The 26669-nt window shown below is 40.9% G+C and overlaps 1 protein-coding gene across 1 annotated transcript in view; it reads left to right on the top strand.

Annotated features, from left to right (window-relative positions):
• Positions 1 to 26669, top strand: part of LOC124606083 — a 375104-nt gene that overhangs the window by 271112 nt on the left and 77323 nt on the right. Inside the window, exon 10 of the mRNA XM_047138048.1 lies at positions 2511 to 3743. Within this exon, the coding sequence (XP_046994004.1) occupies positions 2511 to 3743 (1233 nt within the window). The remainder of the gene's footprint in view (positions 1 to 2510; positions 3744 to 26669) is intronic.

Here is a 26669-nt window from a genome sequence, read left to right on the forward strand (position 1 = left end):
AGTGTAAGCTTTATGTTTGACCATACATTAGTAAACGTAATCTGTCTGTCAGTTTTGGATATGTAGTTGGGTTGTTTTGGGGGAAGAGACCAAACTACAAGGTCATCGGTCTCATCGGATTAGGGAAGGACGTGGAAGGAAGTCGGCCGTGCCCTTTAAAAGGAACCGTCCCAGCATTTGCCTGGAGCGATTTAGGGAAATCACGGAAAACCTAAATCAGGATGGCCAGACGTGGGATTGAACCGCCGTCCTCCCGAATACGAGTTCGGTGTGCTAACCACTGCGCCACCTCCCTCGTTTTGGATATTTGGCCTCTTTTGTAAAAGAACGCTCATGGAGAAAATGTGAAAATAGTCATGAAAGATTTGCAATGTGTTACAAAAACACGTCAGACAATAAAATAAAAACCATAAAGAAGCAAGAGCACAAATCTGATTACTATATCGTAATTGAATGTTTTGAGAATAGGCTAAATTATGGTGTCAGTAGATGATGCAACCTTCGCACCCTCTCCCCCCCCCCCCCCTGCCCCACCAACGTCAATGTCAGTACTTTCCTCTCAAAGTGCACGAGAAAGACAGGCTACAGTGCACGCGTCAGAGTATGTGACACAGGTCTTACGAGTGGTAGCAGCCGTCTCCGGCGAGTTTAATTATTATCGACTCCGTGTTTAAACGCATGCAAACTTTCGATAGCAATGACAACGTTAAAATGTATAGTGGGTATATTTTCATTGCCATGTTGATTTCCCGTGGGCTCTGCAAGGAGCCGAGCGTTTGCGAAACATGGTGGGCAAGCCCACTAATGTGACGTCACCAGCCCGTTGCGAGGCCTGTAATTCTCGTAAGCCCCATTTTCTCCCTTCACATCCCATGGCATCACCTCCCACCTCTTCCGCCATCTCTAATGCATTGCAGGATATCGAGACATTCTGTTCCATGAAATCAAGTGTGAATAAACCTTAAAGAAACAGCACAGAACATTTATATACCACAACTTCGCATCCTACGCACAGCCGAGTGTACTCATATGGCCACACAAACTGTGCAGAGGCTTTGTCGTTAGGTGAGGTAACTTCGATAACTTCGCTAGCTACGCCAGGTTTATTTGTCCTGCAATGAAGCATGTTGTTGTTGTTGTGGTCTTCAGACCTGAGACTGGTTTGATGCAACTCTCCATGCTACTCTATCCTGTGCAATCTTCTTAATCTCCCAGTACCTACTGCAGCCTGCATCCTTCTGAATCTGCTTAGTGTATTCATCTCTTGGCCTCCCTCTGCGATTTTTACTCTCCACGCTGCCCTCCAATACTAAATTGGTGATTCCTCGATGTCTCAGAACATGTCCTACCAACTGATCCCTTCTTCTAGTCAAATTGTGCCACCAGCTCCTCTTCTCCCCAATTCTATTCAATACCTCCTCATTAGTTATGTGATCTACCCATCTAATCTTCAGCATTCTTCTGTAGCACCACATTTCGAAAGCTTCTATTCTCTTCTTGTCTAAACTATTTATGGTCCATGTTTCACTTCCATACATGGCTACACTCCATACAAATACTTTCAGAAACGACTGCCTGACATTTAAATCCATACTCGATGTTAACAAATTTTTCTTCTTCAGAAACGCTTTCCTTGCCATTGCCATTCTACATTTTATATCGTCTCTACTTCGACCATCATCAGTTATTTTGCTCCCCAAATAGCAAAACTCCTTTACTACTTTAAGTGTCTCATTTCCTAATCTAATTCCCTCAGCGTCACCCGACTTAATTCGACTACATTCCATTATCCTCGTTTTGCTTTTGTTGATGTTCATCTTCTACCCTCCTTTCAGGACACTGTCCATTCCGTTCAACTGCTCTTGCAAGTCCTTTGCTGTCTCTGACAGAATTACAACGTCATTGGCAAACCTCAAAGTTTTTATTTCTTCCCCATGGATTTTAATGTCAATATACAGATTGAATAAAATGGGGGATAGGCTACAACCCTGTCTCACGCCCTTCCCAACCACTGCTTCCCTTTCATACCCCTCAACTCTTATGACTGCCATCTGATTTCTGTACAAATTGTAAAAAGCCTTTCACTTCCTGTATTTTACCCCTGCCGCCTTCAGAATTTGAAAGAGAGTATTCCAGTCAACATTGTCAAAAGCTTTCTCTAAGTCTACAAATGCTAGAAACGTAGGTTTGCCTTTCCTTAATCTTTCTTCTAAAATAAGTCGTAGGGTCAGTATTGCCTCACGTGTATCAACATTTCTGCGGAATCCAAACTCATCTTCCCCCAGGTCGGCTTCTATCAGTTTTTCCATTCGTCTGTAAAGAATTCGCGTTAGTATTTTGCAGCTGTGACTTATTAAACTGATAGTTCGGTAATTTTCACATCTGTCAACACCTGCTTTCTTTGGGATTGGAATTATACCGCAGCCAAATGCACACCACTCTGATCTGCGACGCGCGTGCAACGCTCTAGTAGGCGCGGTGCTGAGACTGTGTCGTTTGGATGCGCGCAGTGGGCAGTCCCGACCGCGTGAGCTCGCGGCGCGACCTGGAGGAGGAGACGGCGCGCGCGCTGTTGCGCTGCTACCAGCAGCTGGACGTGGCGCTGGCCGCGCGCAGGCACCTTCCGCCGCAGCGCTTCCAGCAGCTGAGCCGGCGCCAGACGCGCCGCGACCACTGCCTCCTCGACGTCATCTGGCCCGCCGCGCGCCGCGACGCCGCCGTCACGGCCGCCGCCGCCGCCGGGAACGGCCCACCTCCTGACCCCGACCAGCTGGACGAAGCCGTCTACCTGTGCGGCGGCGCGCTCGCTCCGGACGCCGAGTCTTACGCCGTGTTCGCGGAGCTGATGGTACCCCTCGCGTGCGAACTCCACGTGTTGGCCGGACCTCACCAGGTGCCCGCAGACCATCCCCCTTCTTCGTTCCGTAGCGACCGAGACCTCCGAGAGGGAGACGACGCCCTACTCGCGCTCCCGGACGTCGACTCTTCCGGCAAGTGCGTGCGAGACTGCACCGGGGAGGTCTGTCGAAACCTGGACGGGTTGCCCCTGCCTCTCGGTATGACACTGTCGGAGCTGGAAATGGTCGAGCGTAAATTTCTGAACGAGCTGGAGGGCGGTGCCCTCGAGGGAGGCGACGTTTCAGACGGCGTATACGTCACTCTCCAAGACGTGCTCGACGGGAGGGGCGATCTCCTGGCACGGCTCCGCGCCGAGGGATTGGCTATTCCGTTGCCGCCGGCGCAGAGTGTGGGCTCCGCCAGCCTGATCAACGGACCGCACTGGCCGCACGGGCGCGGCGTCTTCCTCAGCGCCGACGGCGAGGCCGCCGTCTGGCTGAACGTGCAGGAGCACCTGCGGGTGGTGGTGCGCGCGCGCAGGCCGGCCGACTGCGTGGCGCGGCTCGAGCGCGCGCTCGCGCGGCTCTCCGCAGCCGCGTCCGACGGCTTCGCGCGCGACCGCCGGCTGGGGTTCGTGGCGGCGCGGCCGTGCGCGCTCGGCTGCGCGCTGACTCTGACCGCCCGCGCGCGCCTCCCGCGGCTGTCGCGCGACCAGCGCGCGCTGCGCCGGCTGTGCGCGGCGCGCGGCCTGCGCGTGGGGACCGCCGGGCCGGCCCACGCGCCGCCACTGTTGCTGCTCTCCGCACGCCGCCTACTCGGCGTCGACGAGAGCACCGCTGCCGAGGAGTTCTGCACGGCGGTCGCCAACGTCGTCCAACTGGAGCAGACGGCGGCCGCTTCGGAAGGTTTCTTTGGTGGCATATTTAAGAAAAAGTGACGCTGATCCTTACAAGTATATGTTGTGATGATCACTTGTGCAGCACCTGCCCACACGGTATTGCAGTTTTCGCCGTATAAAATATAATTAACATCCTTGTTTCTACTGTCGTCGTATTTTACTAATTATCTTTCCACTTCTCTGTGCAGTCGTCAGTCTGCTGGCCACCGACGCCAAGGAAAGAAAAGCGATAAGAGAAACACTGATCTACACATTTCCATTATTTACTTTCTAGAAATTTCATCTCTTACGATCTAAATTTCCGAAAGGCATTATAAACATTCCCCTTTGGCTGTTTACTTTATTTAATTTCTCGTGATTGATTCCCAAATGCTGTATGTATCAGCACGTCCTGATGTAAGGGGTGATCAAAGAGTTTCCATTCGAGGGCCACGCTAACCCCTTACCTTCATGTCGGTGCTTATACACCGTGATTCAAAAGTAACTGTACACACTTTCTGGGTGCAATGTATGCATCCAAAATAAGAATAAAATGTTAAATACAGTTTTGTCTGAAACTGCTTTATTTCCGAGTTATGATTCATAATGTCATTTGTGGTTGACACTACATCATGGGCAACTACAGACTTTTCTCGTGTTGTGTTCACCTGCATATTAACTAATATTGCTTTGAGCCCGGCCGGTTAGCCGAGCAGTCTAATGCACAGCTTTCCGGAGTGGGAAGGAGTGCCTGGGCGCCAGTACGAATCCGCCTGGCGGACTTGTGTCGAGGTCCGGTGGGCCGGCCGGTCTGTAGATGGTTTTTAGGCAGTTTTCCATCTGCCTCAGCGAATTCGGGCTGGTTCCCCTTATTCCGCCTCAGCTACGCTATGTCGGCGATTGCTGTGCAAACAAGTTCTCCACGTGCACGTACACCACCATTACTCTACCACGCAAACATAGGGGTTACACTCGTCTGGTGTGAGACATTCCCTAGGGGGGTCCACCGAGGTCTGAAGCGCACAATAATCCTGGGTTCGGTATGGGATGGCGGAGGGGTGAAGTGGACTGCGATAGTCATTGTGGCATTGTGGACCACTGCAGCTGCGGCGGCGACAGTGCCTCCCCATCATTTCTAGGTCCCCACTTAACATACAACATACAATATCGCTTTGAACAGCCCTTTACATTGCTCGATTGGTTCTGATACGAAATGCCTTTGTTAACTTTGGTGTGGTCTGTTGTACTCTACGGCACTGTTGTAGCGCGGCATCACCAGATATACTATGTACACTGATTGTGTCCGTAGTTTACAGACTGCAGTCATTGTGTGCAGTACAGTGGTGTACTCAAGCAATGAATACGTGGGTAAGCACCTCCTCTACAGCACAGCAGAAGGCAATGCACAATCAGCAAGACGATGGTATATGGGAATATTTCCAAACAGATGAGCCCTGAAAATGATAGATGAAGCTCCTACCATATGTAGCTATCATACAATTGCGACTGTAGGGGTTTCTCAATCAACTGTATGGCACCTGCTTTGTAGACACTAATTCCTCTCATTTCACCTACAGAAGGTACAGCAGCTGACGCCTGTAGACTACCCTGATCATCAGAATTTTGTGTCAGTAGTTACTCAAGCACCATGCTGCTGATCCACTATTCGAACATTTATAGCATGCACTTGTAGGCATGTGAGACTCTACAGTACAAGGATCTCAACATTGTTTTGCAGTGAGCATTTGGTATGGTACAGTGGACAACCAGTTACACAGACTGCATTTTGTTCCACAGCACCTGACTGGCAGAGTGTCCCAACAATTTTTGGTCTCCTTCATGATATCCCACAATCTACATGAAGCAACTATGCATGATGGTGCCCCTGCACATTTCAGTCTGGAGGCAAGAGAGTGTCTCAATGGTGCTTGTCCTGATAAGTGAATAGGTCGTGGAGGACCATTTTCTTGACCAGCCAAATCTCTGGATCTTAACTCCCTGGACTTCCATCTTTGGGGCCATCTCAAGGAGCTCATGTATGGTGTTGCAACTGAGAATGTAGCACAAGCACAGCAGTGAACTGCAATGATTGGCAACTGACAAATCTGCAACATTCCCAGAGTGGTAAGACATCCAAAGAGCACATCACTGTCTTCGCCTACATGTTCTGGGGTAAATGCGCAGTATGTAGTTGTGTTGAATTTTGGGTCCCTTCATGTTGTTGCTTGCTGATTGTGTTGTTTATGTTGCACTTTGATCCCTACTGTACTGCACAGTTCTGAAATAAAGCAATTTCAGACAAAACTTTGTTTAACATTTTAAGCTTATTTTGAAGGATACGTTACACCCACAAAGTGTGTAGTTGCTTTTGAATCACTCTGTATACTTGCATCGGAGTCGCGCTCGGTTACAAATATGCTGCAGTAAAGCACTCAAATATAAACAATTTTAATCGCCTTTTTTTCCTTTATTGTTATTTCATCCCCCCACACCCCATATGGGCAGAAGGTGGGCTGTCAGCGGTACAGGCAAACCGCTCTTCAGCTAATTGACAATGAGAAGTTAAATGAGACAGTAAGAAAGAAACAGATAGTGGGAATAGTTACACTGAATTTAAAATTATTTAAATATGAAAAATAAAATGGAAGTTTTCTTTGCTAAACGAAAGATGACTTTTTGCACTGGTATTTAAAAATCAGTAATAATAGAAGGTAAAATTAAACACAGGAAGTACACATTTAAAACATTCAAAAGATGTTACCAAAACACTGATACTTAAAAGATGCATTTTCCTGTCTCTAGAAACTGGAAGGACCTGCCACGGGATAAGGAGTCAGCTGCTGATAAGGAAAAAGTTGGCTGTTTAAGAGGGTAGGGATGTGAGGTTATAAGTATAGAGGGCTGATGCAAAGCAGCGATAGGGTATGAGTGGCTGCTGGGGCAGAAGATGGGGTGGAGCAAAGGTGGGATTTGGTGACAATAATAGTTGTAGGGCAAAGAATGGTGTGCAAAGAAAGGCAGAAGGGAAAAGGAGGAGTAAGGATAATGGGGATGGAAGGAAAAATAAACCTTGATAAGGTGGATTGAGTGGGATTGACTTATAGGTGGTAGGCTGGGGAAATATCAGAGCAGAGTTCACGATCTGGGAAAGGGAGATGGTTGAAGTTTCTTTGGGAAAGCATGTGGAGGATGTGTAAGTGAAGATTTGGTGGAATGTGTTGGTAAAGGTGCAGCAGCATGTAAGAATTGGAAAGTAGAGGGGAAACAATAGGATTAATGGAGTCCAGTTTGTGTATGGTCTTGGTTGTTCAAAGGTGTTCAATGTGAGTGAGGAACTGCGGGAATGTGATGAGTTGGTAAGGGATCCTTGTGGGGGAAGGTAAATGGATGCGAAGAATGAGGTGAAATGCATGAGGTTCGAGACTCAGGAGGGACTTATAGAAAGTGGGAGGGGCAGATAACCACACAACATTTGCACAGTGAAGGATGGGGTGGATTAGGGATGTGTACGTGTGAAGGACAGTGGAGTTTCCATGTTCAGCCAATTAGTAGTTTTAGTCGATTTGTTGCTTTCTATAGGTTGGTTATTTGGTGGATTCCAATGCTAGTTGCCAGTTGAAGGTTAGTCCAAGGTATTTTAGTCTGTTAATTAGCAGGATAGGATGGTCATAAATGGTAAGACAGAAGTCATGGAGACAGAAGGTGTGGGCAGTGTGTCCTATAATTATTACCTGGGTGTTGGAGGGGTTAATCTTAAGGAGCCACTGGCTACACCACAAGGTAAAGTGACTGATGTTGATTTGGAGGGATTGTTGGTATTTCTGGAGTGTAGGATAGAGGGTGAGGAAAGCACTGTCATCAGCATACTGAAGGGGCCAGATGGAAGGAGGCATATCAGCAGTGTATAAGAGGTAAAGGAGGGGTGAGAGAGTGGGATGGCACTCCTGCAGGGGGGGGGGGGGGACGGTATGGGAATTGGTGTTGTTAACGAGGACATAGGATGGGCGATTGGAGAGGAAGGATGCTAGAAGGTGGACATAGTTAATGGGAAGCAAATAAGTCTGGAATTTGGAAAGGAAACTGGAATGCCATATCATACACTTTCTCTAGGTCAAAGGAGACAAGGATGGCGCATTTACAGTTGTTGAGCTGTTTAGACAGGAGATGGGTGAGGTTTGGGAGTTGTCATCACCAGAGAAGGAGGGACAGAAGCCACATTGGGTAATAGGAAGCAGATGGTGTTGGTGCAGATGGCGGTGGACGTGATGACAGAGGATGGATTCAAAGATCTTGCTAAGCACTGAGGTGGGGTAGACGGGGCGGTGCGAGGAGGCCTTTGGGGGTGAGGTTGTCTGATTTGAGAAACAGAAGGAATTTGGAGGTTTTCCACAGTTCGGGATAGTAGCTTGTGGAGAGGATAGTGTTATAGAGGGTTGCAAGGAGAAAGGATATTTTTTGAGGTAGTGATAGGTAATACGGTGGTGACCAGGGGGTGTGTTGCATTTGTGTATAAGCCAGGGATGGGACTGTGATATCTGTGTGTTCATGGGCAGTAGGGAATTGGGAGTAGTCAAAGCGAGGGTCGTCAGGGATGGAGAAGAGGTCAGAGTGATTGGCTTCTCTCAGGTCATCAGGTAAGGAAAGGTTGTTGTGAAGGATCAGATGTCAATGGAATGCTTTGCAGGATCGTCCCTTATATATCCCATAATTTAGCAGTGCACATTGCAGTCCTGAAAACGAAAATATACACGTGTTAGCGCCAAATTTAAAGCAGAATTTTACTGACTGCAGTAATATTCATGATAGAAACACTTGCCTCGTTCTTAGACACTGTATGTGCTCACTTTCGTTTGTAAAAATAAAAGTGAGCACATACAGTGTCTAAGAACGTAGCAATGTTTTCTGCATTGTCAATGCAGTAAACAGTCTGCTTTTCGGCTCACACTGAAGACGGCCGAACGGCAAATGTCCGAAATATTAACAGAAGTGCCATTTGTGGTTGCACCCCCGAAATTTAATGGAGCATTCTGGTTTAAATTTGACAGAAGCACGTATATGTGCTGGCTTTCAGAACTTCCATGTCTATTGTTAAATAGACGGATATGTTACGACATGTTGGCGTCTGCAGCACTTGATAATGGCCTGTAAAGGCGATACTGGGCAATCGTCTTAAGTTAAATAAAGTAAATACATACAAACAACAGTCGAAGTGGAACCTACACAATGTCCTTCAACAGATATACAGGCGTGTGGTATCCCACACGAAGAAAATTAACAATTTATTTTTTTGTTTATTGCACCTTCACTTGGCACTTTTGAAGGGAGTTTCGGGAACAGTGTATGCACTGCCTAGCGGGTGGGCTGCTGCGGTGGGGGGCGGGGGGGGGGGGGGGGGGGGGGAAGGGAGGAAGGGGGGAAGGGGGGAAGATGCCACGTAGCTCACGAGAATCAACATTGTATTTACAATGCCTCCAACAATGCTATATTTCTACAACACACTATTCCTAGTTATGTGTGACAATGGGCGGAAACAATCCGTACCAGCCCCAAGTCATCCTACTTCTAGCGATTCTCTCCTCGCCGAAAAGTGCAGACTTATATTTTGTGTATAGTGCATGGGACGTTCCTGTTATTTATTTTCGTCTCAGTGGTACCACATGATTTAAGATATCACATATAACCATGTGTGTTTCACACACGGACCAAAGGGTGCTCTTGCTAATAAGGCTGCGAGCTATTTATTGCACATAGTTCAAAACTAGACAGAATGTGACTCGTCTCGAAAGAATAAAAATGTTTCACTTCTCAGTTACAATTACTTTGGCACTAAGATGGGCATCCGACCACGAAGTTAAAATAAATAACTTTCCTATCCTGATGCAGTAGACCACAAATGCAAAAGCGAACTCTGTAACCACGGAACAATCACTGGGAAGAACAACAACATTGAAATACTAGTACTACAAGTTCTACAGCATCTCTACAAAACCCAGTTCTTTATTTCTGGTTGTCCTCAGTATGTGTTATTTTCAGTCAATTAAAACTTGGCAGGAGCATCATAAATGCCTCAGGGCATTTTACATTCAAAGTCGTGTGTGCATTTTGTGGCTCTACAGTATTTTCTCCACGGCAAGAACTTCTAAGAGATGTGCAGAGTGTAACTTACCTACTACTGTTAACATTCGATTAAGAACATATAAAACAGTCGCCCTGTATTCTAAACAACGCCTTCTTTGTGCCGATCTTGGTCAGGATTCACAACTGCATCTAACTGGAGACGAAACTTCACTGATCTCAGTCCGAAGTATGTTACAGAATGTCAAGTATTCAAAGCGGAAACAACTGAGTATTTTTATTACACTGAATCACTAGTTAAGCTCCATTTCGACTCTCAATGGCCATGGTGGGTAATGCTGGATATCTGTTAACGCGCCAAGAAAGATCTCAGTACCCTCGCAACAATTTAAAAGCAAACTTCAATGTTAGAAACTTGTGAGTAGACTTCAAGGAAAGTTCCATCAAAATGTAACACCCAAGTTCACACCCCACTTCTCTTTGCAAGAGTCACCCTCCTCCACGACACACACACTTTTGACTCTCATCTACCTTGAAATGGCTGAGCTGGCATTGTGAAGCAGACTCACGGGTGCACATTTCCTCTTTATGTTAATTCATGGATAACGAAACTTTCTATGTTATTTCAACGAGGTATTTTGTTGCCTGAAGTAAATAGTGTTCTCTGTAGGACGATGGTTCCCATCAGCCAAGAAAGAGCTCAGATAACTAACCACATTCAGTAAGATACATAAGTACGTGGATGAAATGCAATGAAATTATCAAATTTTTTCAAGTCTTAAAATATGGCTATTACTTTGATTTCAGATATTTAAATGTATGCATCATTTTGTTAAATTGCTCATATATACTCATTTTAAAACTTGAAATATCTGTCTATAAGATATTTAATTTAAACTATCCACACATTGATATGATGTAAAAGATCAGACAATTCTCTCACTTTGCATCAATGTAAAAATAAAACATAAACTGCAAAGGAGTCATGAATATTTAAATTTGGTTTTTCAAGTTTTATGTAAAACTCTCCATTGTTGGAAGGTAATGTAAAATGCTTGTAGAAAAAACTTTTGCTTCAATATGTTTATTAACCGAATCTATATCCAGGCCAACTGTCTATCTGCAGTAACTGTTTTCTTACAATTAATTGATACATTTTACAGCAACTGTTGCCATTCACATTTTGTCAGTACCTTACTTAAACTGTGTTTGTCCAGTAAACATAATCGTCAGGAAACTTATGATGGTACAAACATATTTATCATAATCGAAAAATTATCTTTTCCATTGCATTGTGGTCTTGAAGTATGTGATGGGATGCCTGCAGAAAATTTAAGTAAGGTACCTAGAAATGTTATAAAAAATTTCCAAAGTTTTCAACTCTGTGTGTGCTTTACGACTTTGAGCTTTGTAGCATCTAGCACAGAAGTTAGGTGCCTAAATCCTTCTGCTCTTTAATGAAGTGCATAATAGCTGTTGTTATTCTCACCTATACTGAGTGGTTTCACGTTTGTTCAAATAAATACATGTGTCAAAATTTTATTCGTTGTACTGAAATATTTGTAATGATTTTATTCAGACGTTTTGTATTCATATACATTGGTTTCTACAATAAAGTAATGGAAATAAGTTAAGACAATATTATATTCTTCCATTTCTCTTTCGTGTGTACTAACTGTCCCTTAATATACGCAAAGCAAATTACGTCTATGCTGTAAGACAAGTAGTATGCAGAATGTACGATTACAGGTGAATTCGTTTATTAATTACAATAAAACTTAAATTGTATTGTGCATAATTTTTGCACTGATGCGTTGCCACCATTTATTGTTGTGGGAGGGAGGGAGGGTTCTCAGACAACGACAGACTAGCGTATTTTGTGCAGTTGGTGATAGTTGTTCAGTCTATCAGAACTTCCTGTTAAGTGTAGGAAGAGATAACAACCGCACACAAAGAAACTGACTTGACCCTCCAGCATGTGCGCGTTTTTTTATTGTACGAGCAGTCGCGCGACGCTTTTTGTGCGCCACTTTCGCTGCTCAGTTCTATAGTTGTTTTCATATGCTCTCACACTAGTATTGATATTAATTAGTTTATTGTTTTTAAGGGTTTATAGTATCACTCAAAATGATACTAATAATATCGAAATAACAAATTTTATTGTGCAATTAACACAAATAATTTATTATGGAATCTAATCTAATCTAAATCCGCAACGTTCTCGAAAAGCTTGAAGTTTCTCGTCAATGGTTACAAACTCACCAATGCTGCACATACTTTTGCAATTGGTTACAAACTCATCCAGAATCAAACGTACTGCGGCCAACTCAGATCTTCTCCTCTCTTCTATTGCGCTTTTATCGTCGAAACGAATAGGCCTACAATGCAACAAGAAGAGAAACCGCTTGTGGCTCATCACAGCTGTTCCAATTTCGATCCCTGATCCATCGGTATTCCATAGTTCCATTACATTCGAGTGGTTAGCTTTCTTAGGTATTTCATAGTTCCATTACATTCGAGTGGTTAGCTTTCTTCATTCCGAAGAGATAAAGTAACCCAAGACTTGCCAGTATTTCAATTCTCGTCGTTTATTTTTTGTCTCTTTCTCTCTGATAGTCAGAAAGTTCTGGTTTGAGCTGAATATATTTATTTGTATATTTCAGAATAGTATCGAACATTTCTACGTTAATTATCTTGAGGAATCCAGAAATCTCTGTTGTTACATCCCTGGCAATAGCTTTCGGCCCAGGAAAAACTTTTACACTATTTTTCCTTCTTGCTTTGCTTGTGGCAGAACTAGTACTTTTCCTGCATTTAGAAGTTTTGTCTCTTCCCACAAACCAATCACCAGTAACACCTGGTTGACAGTTATTATCTTAATTTTCAGCTGACTCATACTGTTTTTCACTTTCAGTGTCATGGGCATTACGAGTAATTACTTCCACTTCCTCATCAGTATCGTTGTCCGATACAGTGTCTACATCTTTTGTAAAGTCTAGATCTTCATTCAAGAGCCATTCATGTTCCTTGTTAGTTAAATGTTTTCTTGCCCTAAAATAAAAATTTGTATTGAACACAGGCCATGGGAACGTTGTAAGTAAAATAACCACTATGTTGGAAGATGTGTAGAAAAATACTTACACGACCAGTCGTGCGGTGCATTGAATGCACCAGAAATGACAGCGTTACACTAAATTCTGCATTTAACAAATCCCTTAGCACTGACAATCACTGCACTGTACATAACAGTTGTCAGAACAATAATGAAGGAATATGTCGAGTTTCAAAGCTCTCAACTGCTGCCAGCACGTTGGATATGCATGCACGAGGGTTAAGTGGTGGCACAGGAAGGTTTTATACAAAACCATATCATGTTTCAGTTCAGATCAGTAACAGTATGTTACAAAATTACTATGAATTATAATTCTCTTATACAAAAAGTAATAACTGAGCAACAGAACTGAAAGTAAATATGTAATGCATTACAATAATGCTATTTAATGCTATAAATTGTCTGAATTTTGTCAGTTCAGTAAGTATGTTTTCCAGTCTTTATGTGATCATGTGGTGTATTTTTTTCCGTTTGCAAAATATTGCTGCTGTTTTACAGTGGGATGATCTAGAATTGTGATCTCTGCAAAACAGTTGTTCATTTGACCATGCACTTTATAGATCATTATGCAGTATATCATTTCATGATGGAAGTATGCTTTATGGTATACAGTAATTGCACTGAAACTTCTAAAGAAAAAGGGCCACTGAGTAAGAGATGTGAAACAATACATGGGGCTACAGATAGGGATACACTGAATGAAATGCATTTGGCTGTCAGGAGAGCAACACATGAAGCTTTCAATTACTTCTACAGCAGAATATCATTGAAGGATCCCTTACAAAGTTCAAAGAAATTCTGGTTACATGTAAAGCATGTTAGAAGTACCTAAGTTAGTATCCAGACACATATGTCTGAGACAGTGACAGAAATTGAGGGTTACAAAGCAAATGCAGGAACACTGAACTCAGTTTTCAAGTATTCTTTTACAAATGAAAATCTAGGGATATTGCCCCAGTTTCATTCTTTTGCCACTGCAAAGATTAGTAATATAGATATTAATGAAAATGTTGAGAAACAGCTGAAAATCACTAAAACTGAACAAAGCTCTAGTGCCCCAACCTATCATATTATTCTAAATTGAATTTGCAGATAGGTTAGCACCTCTTTTAACTATAATACATCCCACAAACAGAAATTGTGCCCAGAAATTGGAAGAAAGAACAGGTCACAGCCATTTACAAGAAAGTTAGTAGAAGTGATCCACAAAACTACCATCCAATATCTTTAACATACGTTTATTGACGAATCTTACAACATATTCTGAGCTCAAACATACTTAAATGTCTCAAAAAGAATGGTGTACGATATACTAGCCATCACTGAATGTGAAAATATAGATCAACTCATACTTTTCTCACATGCCACCCTGAAGGCCATGTTTCAAGGGATTCCTGAAGATGCAGTGCGTTTTGGTTTCCAAAAAGCATTCAAATCAATACCACATCTACACTTACTGCCAAAAGTATGATTGTTTGGGATATCAAGTGAAATTTGGAACTAGATTGAGGATTTGTTGGAAGGGAGGGCACAGCATGCTGTCTCAGAGGCAGTGTCATTGCCAGAAGTAGAGATAACTTTGAGTGTCTCCCTGGGAACTGTTCTGGTAATGTTGTATGATCATGACCTTGCAGACAATACTAACAGTAGCCTCAGATTTTTGCAGATGATGCAGTTATCTGCAATGAAGTTTTTTTTTTGGTCATCAGTCTACTTACTGGTTTGATGCGGCCTGCCACGAATTCCTTTCCTGTGCTAACCTCTTCATCTCAGAGTAGCACTTGCAACCTACGTCCTCAATTATTTGCTTGACGTATTCCAATCTCTGTCTTCCTCTACAGTTTTTGCCCTCTACAGCTCCCTCTAGTACCATGGAAGTCATTCCCTCATGTCTTAGCAGATGTCCTATCATCCTGCCCCTTCTCCTTATCAGTGTTTTCCACGTATTCCTTTCCTCTCCGATTCTGCATAGAACCTCCTCATTCCTTATCTTATCAGTCCACCTAATTTTCAACATTCGTCTATAGCACCACATCTCAAATGCTTAGATTCTCTTCTGTTCCGGTTTTCCCACAGTCCATGTTTCACTACCATACAATGCTGTACTCAAGACGTACATCCTCAGAAATTTCTTCCTCAAATTAAGGCCGGTATTTGATATTAGTAGACTTTTCTTGGCTAGAAATGCCTTTTTAGCCATAGCGAGTCTGCTTTTGATGTCCTCCTTGCTCCGTCCGTCATTGGTTATTTTACTGCCTAGGTAGCAGAATTCCTTAACTTCATTGACTTTGTGACCATCAATCCTGATGTTAAGTTTCTCGCTGTTCTCATTTCTACTACTTCTCATTACATTTGTCTTTCTTCGATTTACTCTCAAACCATACAGTGTACTCATTAGACTGTTCATTCTGTTCAGCAGATCATTTAATTCTTCTTCACTTTCACTCAGGATAGCAATGTCATCAGCAAATCGTATCATTGATATCCTTTCGCCTTGTATTTTAATTCCATTCCTGAACCTTTCTTTTATTTCCATCATTGCTTCCTCGATGTACAGATTAAAGAGTAGGGGTGAAAGGCTACAGCCTTGTCTTACACCCTTCTTAATACGAGCACTAATGAAGTACAGTCTGAAAAAAAGATATCAAAAATTCAGTCAGATTTTGATAATTTTTCAAAGTGGTGCAAAGACTGGTAAATTACTTTAAATGTTCATAAAAGTAAAATTATGCTCTTCACAAAACGAAAAAATTGTAGTATTCTATAACTACAGTGCTAATGGGTTTTTTGCACAAAGCAGAACCAATGATCAGAAGCCATCCAAAAATACATAAAGACAATATTCCCATGAAACCAGTCATCAATTTCAAGACTGCTCTACATATAAAATAGCAAAGTGTCCACACATATACCTAATTGAACAATTATAACTAAAGAACAACAGATATGCAAAAAATTCCTTGGAATTAGTACAAAAACTAAAAGACACACACATCTCATCAACTGAAAAACTTATATCCTTTGATGTGAAAGACATGTACACATCAGTCCTATTGCTCACATAACTAATATAATTAAAGAATAACTGATATCTATCTCTGAAACTCCAAACACCACCACAGAAACACTCATACAATTCATAGAAGCAGTCTTCAAGCAAAACTACTTTCAATTTAATAATTCATTCTATTTACTAAATTAAGGCTACCCGATGGGAAACCCAATCTTTTACAGACTAACAAATATCTGAATGAATCATTGCATTAGAATTTATGAAGAAATGATACACAAAAATATAAAATATGACATTGGCACAGATACATGGGCAACTAATATGTCTCATAGAGGAACCGTAGGAACATATAAACAATTGACACACCCAGATAAATAACATTCATTTTAGAAACAGAAGAAACAATAAACTAATTCATCCTCAGATTCACAAAATCTAACAACAGACAAACCTTCAGCATTTTCGGATGGGAGACAACTACAGACATGATAAAATGCAAAAAATCAAACCACTCATATTCTCAAAAAATAGTAGCCATCACACTTATAGTATACAGACTGTGCATAACACCTCTAAGCAGAAAGAACTCTCAAGGAGAACTAAACATGATCATCAGCACAGCAAAAATCGATGGATACAATAATAAGACAGTACACAAACTATGCAACATGATGAAAAAGAAAATACAGTCAGAAAACAGCAAAATTAAAAATGACCTAGATATACCAACACATAACAGTAACACACAATGTATACTACTTCAGAAATCTCATCCCATAACATAAACACCTAATGGCACACCATCACAACCAGCTTAATTACATTTTCAGAAAACGTAAAATTTATGTATCTTTAAAGACAAATATCATAATACAAAAGAAATTAAAACTGCAACCAAGGAAAAGTATGAATACAACAGTTCAAGGGCATATGGATCAATGTGTCACAATTGCAACTCTAGAAATTTTAATGCCAGGTACAAAGAACACATAAGGGCATTGAAGAGTGAATGTACCCACTCCTCACTTGCAGAACACCTTATAAAAGAAAACACCACCACACTTGGATAAAAACCGACATGGCATTTCTATGCAAACACAACAAAAGAAAGCGAATGCTCATTCGACAGGAAGAATGTTTCACACAAAAGACCATAAATGAAAACAAAATTATGTTCAACACCCAAAAGAGCAACAATGCTACAACAATGTTCAGATTGATTCACAGTTTATCCCAAAAACCAAACATGATATAAAAAATAAAAAATTACAATAAATAAAAATTTCACACTAAAACACACAATGCCCCACCACCCTACCTTCCCTCCATCCCCACACCAACACCTCACTCTACTCTTGTCCTCTGCAGCCTCCATGATTCCCCAGTCAGCTCCAAAGCATGTGAGCAGGACCATGTGCAGTGTGCTACAGTTTAAGTTATATGCAGAGAAATGTTTATGCAGATGGAAGAAACCTGTACTATGTGTACCTAGTATATATAGAAGAACATGTCGATACATGGAAAGGCATAAAAATGAATGTACATGGGAAAAAAAACATACATTTGAAATGCGAACATTTTTAGGTTAGGCTTTACCGTGACTGTTACTGACATTAAATGAAACAACAATTTCACTGTTACCAGTCACCGTTTTATTTATTTCACGACGCGTTTCGAAGGTTTAAACCTCCATCATCGGGTGGGTTTACATTAGTAAGTATTACATTTGTGTGTGTGTTGTGTTACGATTTCTGGAGGAACTTGTGGCACTGCCTAGTGTAGAAACGAGACACTATTTCAGTTCCTAAACCATATTCTGAAATAGTGTCTCGTTTCTACACTAGGCAGTGCCACAAGTTCCTCCAGAAATCGTAACACAACACACACACAAATGTAATACTTACTAATGTAAACCCACCCGATGATGGAGGTTTAAACCTTCGAAACGCGTCGTGAAATAAATAAAACGGTGACTGGTAACAGTGAAATTGTTGTTTCATTTAATACATTTGAAAATCGATCATTTAAATGAGTTGCAAAAATCACTACAGATCTAGCACTAGAGACCAATGAGGATGCCTAGCATGCACAAATAGGCAAAACATTTTTGGTACACACAAATAAAACATTCAGTTGGTACATGAGCAATAATTAACAGTATCTGTTTATCATCAATTTCTGCATTACATATTACCCTCACTATTGGTGAACGTAGCCTTCTGGAAAGACAACAAATGTCATTCATGTACGGCACAAAGCCACCCCACTTTCTAAGTTTTGTACAACGATACCAAATATAAACATTTAATGATCAGTGGGTTTTTAATGGAGGTCCAGTAGCCTGGACTTTCATTCTTCTGACCTTAATTTGTTATATTTCTGGCTATGGGAACATTCGAGGGATTGGTGTATTCCACACCCATCGATAACGTCCGTGCATCACAGGAGCCTGTGTCCCGTGAATGTGACCAAATCCTTGGGTGGCCAGGCATGTTCATGAGTCTCTGAATCTTTAAGGAGGAGGGATGATGGATGTCTAAGATTGAGTGTCAACAGACAGGTGGATATCATAAGACAGGATGGCCCTTATCTCAACAAGTACTTGATTCTGTACAAATGTATATACATTTTCCTATATTTGATCAGTACTATGTCCTGTTAGAAAATGGATAACTTTTGTTCACAAGAATACCCTTTATTTGTAGGATAACCATCTCTCATACTTAACATTATTGTACAAAAATAGAGCAGAAAAAACAAAGCAAACTAAAGATTTCAGTCACACTTTTCAGTATTGCTTGTTTTAAATATTTCCAAATTTTTTTTCACAACACCACTAACAGAATCCATCAGCTACATAGCTGTATATCAGTAATGAAACTGTTTAGAGTCATGACCCCCCAACATTAACTCCAGTATGGGCAGTGAATGCTCTATATTACATCTATGAACTTTTTGAATCCCTTTAAAAGCTATCATTTAAATTGTCAGCTTTGCCATTTGACAAATAATTCACACCATACAAAACAGCTCGCAGAGTTCAAGTCAAATGACCTCTTAAAAAAACAATTGGAAGAAACTGCAAAAGAGAACGTTAACCCACAAGAGCGCATTTTGAGCTATTCTATGTTATATTTCCCATTAAATTAAAAAACAATAACTTAAATACACTGAAACAAAGCAAGTTATATAGCAGACAGTGCTTTCTACCACTACAAATAAAACTACTTGTTGCAAGCATGTGGTTCATTCAGATACAACAGATGATGTGAGCATTCTATCTTCCATTGATCCCTTCAAGTATATTCTCTCTCTCTCTCTCTCTCTCTCTCTCTCTCTCTCTCTCTCTCTCTCTCTCTCTCTCTCTCTTTATCTCTCTCTCATCCCCCCTCCCCCTCTCTCTCCCCTCTTCCCCTCCATTCCCCACCACCACCTCTCTCTCTCTCTCTCTCTCTCTCTCTCTATCTATCTATCTATCTATCTATCTATCTATCTCCCAATTAAGCTCATGTTTACAGCAGGGACTCAGAATGTCGTGCTGCAATGCTGTACCTTGCTATGACTCGACTGTCTTATGAATGACAAAGAGTTTTTACTTCAAATAAATTCAGCTAAACATTCTGTCCAAGCCATAAGTATGTCTAACAGATCATAAGGCATGCCGCATGGGGTAGCAGCGCAGTCTAGGGCGCCTTGCCATGGTTCAAGTGGCTCCCCCTGTTGGAGGTTCGAGTTCTCCCTCGGCGATGGGTGTGCATGTTGTCTTTAATGTAAGTTAGTTTAAGTTAGATTAAGTAGTGTGTAAGTCTAGGTATAGACGACCTCAGCAGTTTGCTTCCATAGGAACTTACCACAAAATTTCCAAATTTCATGTGGCACACAGTAACATATGCTTCAATGAGATGGCTCAGAACTAGACAGGTAAGAATTTGGACTGTGAAAAACATTTATTGGTGTATTAGGAGGATTAAGAGACAGGAACTTAAAGATTTCCAACATTCCATATAATACCAATATGGTTGATATAGAGTTAAATGATATTTTGATGAGTGAATGCAACACTGTCTGTAGTCAAAAGTGAATGCATTTGACCTTTTAAATAGTAGTTCACTAGAGGTAACAATTGGCAAAATGGCTCTATGCATTCAGAGCAAATATGTAGATTCTTTGATGATTAGATAGTGTTAATTGTTACTGACTTATCACTTTAACACATTGAGGTGCATTAAGCAACCACTATAACTACATCTACACGATCACTCTGCTATTCATAATAAAGTGCCTGGCAGAGGGTTCAATGAATCACCTTCAAGCTGTCTCTCTACTGTTCTACTCTAAAACAGCGCACAGTAGAAATGAGCACTTAAATTTTTCTGTGCGAGCCCTGGTTTCTCTTATTTTATTGTGATGATCATTTCTCCCTATGTAGGTGGGTGCCAGCAGAATGTTTTTGCGATCGGAGGAGAAAACTGGTGATTGAAATTTCATGAGACGATCTCATCACAAAGAAAAACGCCTTTGTTTTAATGATTGCCACTCCAATTCACATATTATGTCTGTAGGACTATCAGCCCTATTTTGCAATAATACAAAACAAGCTGTGCCTCTTTGAACTTTCTCAATGTCATCCATCAGTCCCATATGATGTGGATCCCACACAGCATGGCAATACTCCAGAAGAGGGTGGACAAGTGTGGTGTGAGCAGTCTCTTTAGTAGACATGTTGCACCTTCTATGTGTTCTGAAAATGAATCACAGTCTTTGGTTTGCTTTACCCACAAGATTATCTATGTGATCATTCCAATTTAGGTTATTTTTTATGGTAATCCCTTGGCATTTAGTTGAATTTACAGCCTTCAGATTTGTGTGACTTATCACATAATCGAAATTTGGTGGATTTCTTTTAGTACTCATGTGAATAACTGCACACTTTTCCTTATTCAGGGTCAATTGCCACTTTTTGCACCATACAGATATCTTATCTAAATCATTTTGCAATTTGTTTTGGCCATATGATGACTTTACAAGATGGTAAATGACAGCATCGTCTCCAAACAGTCTAATAGGGCTACTCAGGTTGTCTCCTATGCCTTTAATATAGATCAGAAACAACAGAGGGCATACAAGTATAACACAACCTTGGGGAACACTGGATATTACTTCTGTTTTACTCAATGACTTTCTGTCTATTACTATGAACTGTGACCTTACTAACAGGAAATCATGAATCCAGTCGCACAACTGAAGCAACTGAAGCCATAGGCACACAGTTTGGTTAGAAAACATTGTGAGAAATGGTGTCGAAAGGCTGCTGGAAATCTAAAAATATGGAATCAATTTGACATCCCCTGTTGATAACACTCATTACTTCATGAGTATAAAGAGCTAGTTGTTTTTCACAGGAATGATATTTTCTGAATCCATGCAGATTATTTGTCAATAAATCATTTTCTTTGAGATAATTCATAATGTTCAGACACGGTATATGTTCCAAAACCCTACTGCAAATCGACATTAGTGATATGGGATTGTAATTCAGTGGATTACTCCTATTTCCCTATTTGGGTACTGGTGTGACTTGAGCAATTGTCCAGTCTATAGGTACAGATCTTCTTGTATCCTGCCTGGATAGGCGGTGCATGAATCTGCTCCTGTGAACTGCTTTTATTTATTTATTTATTTATTATCATCCCAATGATCACATTTGTGATATAGGATTTGTCAGGGTACATTTTAACAACTATATAATATCTTTACAAAATTTGTATCAGTGCTGAATTCATATTAATCTATCTTATGTTTAATACAATATACAACTAATAAGTGTTTTTATAACATAATTTATTATGCACTGATGTAATTTCATTTGTCACATTAACTTAAACATATATTTTATACAGTTGTGCAGAGATATTCACTTATGCTTAATAGCATTTGTCAAGCATGTGGTTCTTTAGAACAGTTTTAAATTTATCCTCATTTTCCAGCTCTTTGATATGTTTTGGTAGTGCATTAAAAAGTTTGATGCCTTGATTACATACATGTTTCCGGCTTTGGGTCCTTGTTACAGCTTGTATGTGGAGATCTTTACATTGCCGTGTATCGTAATTATGGAAGTCTATATTGGTTTTCATTCTGTCCTGATTTCTTTTGATCACCAACAGACATTTCAGAATGTATAATGATGGAATTGTTAAAATTTTCAATGCTTTAAAAAGGGGCCTACAATATGTTTGAGGTGGGCTGTGGGTCATTATCCGAATAGCACATTTTTGTAATTTGAAAATCTCATTTAGACAACAATTTGTTTTTCCCCAGAATACTATCCCATAGGATGCAATGGACTGAAAATAGCCAAAATATTCTAATCTGGTACAGCCATTACTACAAACTCTTGAAATTATTCTAAGCACAAAACATGCTGAATTTAGTTTTAGTGCTAAGCTCACCACATGGTCCTTCCAATTAATCTTCTCATCAATGTGCACACCCAGGAATTTTGCACACTGTACTCTTTCAAGTTGTTTGCCCTCCATGGTGGGATTTAGGTCATCCTGTTCACTTATTTTTCCATATTGCACATAATTAGTTTTTTTTTTTGCATTCAGTGTTAGCTTGTTAGCACTAAACCATTTTTGTATATCTTGTAGGACATGGTCCACAGTACTGTGCAATGACTGCTTCATATCACTAACTATTAAACTAGTATCATCAGCAAATAACATGATTCTAGCTTTTCTCTAATCATTAATGTAAATGAGGAACAGCAAGGGGCCTAATACACTTCCTTAGGGTACTCCTACTGTGACCTCCCTTGGATCTGATCTTAGTTTAATTTTTTGATTAATATTTGGTGCTGTAATTTCAACCACCTGCATCCTATTTTCCAGATAAGACTCAAACCACTTTTTTACCGGTCCACTGATACCTATAGCTTCAAGCTTTTTCAAAAGTATGCTGTGGTCAACAGTGTCAAAGGCTTTTGACAAATCTAGATTTATCCCAACTACATTTTTTCCCTCTTCCAATTTAGTGATTATTTCTTTTGTGTATTCTAGTACAGCTGTTTCAGTACTTCTCCCAGTTTGAAATCCATGCTGATTACTGTTTATCAGATTGTGCATACTAAGATAATGTGTGACTCTATATTTCATTAGTATCTCTAAAACTTTAGAAAAATAGGCCGAGAGTTAAGGACGAGATTAGGAGCAGGAAAAGGTGAAGTACTTCGATACTGCATATAGGTTAAAGCTCTTTCAGTGGTGTATGAACATATGCAAATTATAATATTACTTAACTTTGCTTACAGATGAGCATGTAGGTGCGAAGCCGTTCATGTATCAAAGCTAACAGCTACTAGAAGTTACAAGGCAGATCTGTAGTGGCTCTCCCACTATGAAAATGAAACAATGTTGGTTGGTTGTCTGCTCAGAATCAAATGGGCTGAATCTGGAGTGGCACTCGTAGAACTGCACAGTGCCAGCTAGAGGGTTCTGTCGTCGGAGTCAGTGTTGTAGTACCAACCTAAGAACTTGTACCTACACCATAGTATTGTAGCTATCAATACCACAGATCTTTCTGTGAGTGAGCGGTTGTATATAACTGCTAAATATGGAGCTATTGTTTCAGCATACTCTGAAAGGAACTTGACTGGTATACAATTTGGAGTGTAGGCCTTGCCTTTATTGACTGATTTAAGTTGCTTTGCTACACTGAGGACATCTACTACTGTGTTTCTCATCTTGGAAGTTGTTCTTGATTCATTTACTCCAACTTCTTTGGTGAAGGAGTTTCAGAAAACTGTGTTTAATAGCTCTGCTTAAGTGGCACTAAATAAAAGGAGTATCCATACAAGATACAGTATAATAATTCTTCAGATCAAATTTTTGAACGTATAAGGGCACACTGCAAACTAATGCATCTGAATTTTTTATTCTGTTCTCAATATCAGTTTAGGTATTACATGTCATCCATATTACTCAGTTAACTTTCTAAAAATCATAGCACAGCCCTGTCCAACCACCACCCATGACTAATGCCATCTATTCTTTGGAGGATCAGCTGATATCTGCCACCCATTTTGCTCCAGTCTCCAAGCCCACATTGATATGACATTCATGTATATCACTGTTCTTCAACATGGCACCAAACAGTGATGTCCCAAGACTGAATGCGGGATCTCATGGAGATGGATTAGTGTCCTCTATCCACAACCAACTCTTGGCCCATAACAGCTGAAACAACCACCAAGATTCCATATACAGAGGAGGATGCATGGAGTACCACAACCAAAGCCCTTCATCCCATCATGCCCCTGGCATGAATACTATCAGCTCACCTCCTCCTTATGCTGCTGGTCTAGACCACACCTGACATTATCGGTCTTATGTATCAGTTAAAGAAGACAGGGGTCTAGTGACTCCACTGCACAGTGATACTACTACTAACAATACAGTGAGTAAAAATACTGTATGCATATTGCACGACACATTTTGTTTCCTTGAACTGTAACAGGTATGTAAAATAGACACAATACTGGTCAGATCCAACTGCTGTCATTTATGAAGCTTCAAAGTTCACACAGGAATTGTCTTCTGATAATGATCCTATTTTTTTGTTAAGATTTCATGCCAGAGATTATTGGACTGTTTTGATTATCTTATAACAATGTCGTTATGCTCATACTTGTTTTGAAAGTTTGAGATCAGGACCTGTTGCAGATCTGTTACACTCACACACATCATTCGTAATGCACACAATGTTTTAATGTATCTACAGAGATATGAACGTAGGTTATACATCCTTATATTTGAAAAGTTTTATGAGCATAGCTTTTGGATTCTTAGAATTCCAATAATAGGTCTAAAAAAGTTCATATTTTAATGTACATAGTACAGATACTCACTTGGCTATGCAAGGACAGAAGAGGAACATCTCATGCGCTGCAGCTGAGAATTTTGGGCTGTGTATTAGAGGATGAACAGAGACCACACATAATTCCAACAAAATACTTCTACCACCTGTTTCCCTTCAAAATCTATTCAGTAGTAGAATGTTTTTCCACATGTAGTTGTGTGTATGAAATTCCAGTCTGTAAGCTGAAGTGGCCTGTGCCAGGTCGGGTGTGGAAGAACTTACACCCAAGTAGACAATAAGCATTAGATTTATTAAATAAAACATAAATCCACTCACTTTTGTCCTGGAGTATTAATTAACAAGAAAACAATTTGTTTATATTCAAAATAACTGCCTCAGTTTATACTTCTGGTAGGCCAAGAAAAAGTTTAGCAGCATGCCTAGAATGGCTACTTCATTGACTATCAGATAAAGTCTATGTCTTAACAACCACAAGATGAGATGACTGTCTCTGACCACAAACAGAATAACAAGCCAAGATACCAAAGTCTGGGATGCCCGAGCATCGAGAGGCCAAGTTGCAGCGTAGGAAGGACCAGGACTGCTGGCAACTCCAAGTAGCTCTTATGGTGGTGTTCCCAGGTTGGTGAGCAGGCCTCAGCTGCTGCATTTGTGTCAGGTGACAGCTTCAGTACCGACAAGCAGAGAGATTGTACATGAACTATTTCTGGCCATGTGATGGGGCGGAAGCAAATAGGTCCATGCTAGCTGCACCACCTAGGAGCAATTCTGTTGCTGTCGATCAGGGAGTCAAGCGTCCTAAGTTATAGAGGTGGCATTGTGAGTTATACTCCATAACATACCTTGTGTTATTGCTATTGTTGTAAGGGAGCACATTGTATGGGCTCTTATTGTTGTGGCCCCTAGACTATTGTGTGTAGGCAACTTGTGGCACAGTTCTGTTTTGTTGGTGGGCTATATGTCCAGACATAGCGTAAGGCTGGCTGTCATATCTGCCGTCTACCCATCCAAGTTGTGCATGTCAAGGTACAGCCTGACAACAATATGAAATATAAACTCTCATTCAGGAAGTAACAAATACTTAATTGCTTGACACAAGAAGTAAACTTATTGGAAGTCAACAGCTTTGGTGAAGTTTTACGTATAACTAGAATCTTCCTTTGAAAAAACAAAAAACTCTCTATTTAATCTGTAACCAACAAAGTAAGAAATGTATTGACTGAAAAACAATACTTAACCAGTCCAGGAATAAGCACATCCCTAATAAGAATAAAACAGCACCTCTCTCTCTCTCTCTCTCTCACACACACACCCACACACACACACACCCACACACACACACACACACACACGCAACACAAATGCAATTGTGACATAACATTACACAACACTGCACAAGGATAATAATCAATGTCATACAAGGTTCAGATGAGAGAACCACAGGCTGCTGGACAGTTGTATAATACCTACCTTCAGCACGGCATCAAATTCTGCCTGTGCAGTGGCTAAGCAGTCAGCAGATAGACATCTGGGTCTACATGAGACAGGTGGTCCATCATCAGATTTAAAATGGTGTACTGTGTTGTGACATACCTCTTTAGGTGACCCATCCAGCCACATGAGGGCCAGAAATTGTTGCAGTAGGCCCACAATAATCTTGGTTGTGGGCAATGCAGCACTACATCAGAAACCTGCAGCTGTGAGGCCAGTGATACTGTTTATGATTCGTATGTTTGCCATGTCTGGTAGGAGCAGGTAGTATACTAAGAATTGGCTCCAGTGATGTGCTCTGTTACATCCACAGTTGTGAAGTCCCACACAAAGATGCAACACTGCCCCAGATCTAATTTCACTCACTGCAAGCATCTGTATAGAAG

This window comes from Schistocerca americana, chromosome 3 (genome assembly GCF_021461395.2).
Source record: "Schistocerca americana isolate TAMUIC-IGC-003095 chromosome 3, iqSchAmer2.1, whole genome shotgun sequence".
Classification (NCBI taxonomy): domain Eukaryota; kingdom Metazoa; phylum Arthropoda; class Insecta; order Orthoptera; family Acrididae; genus Schistocerca; species Schistocerca americana.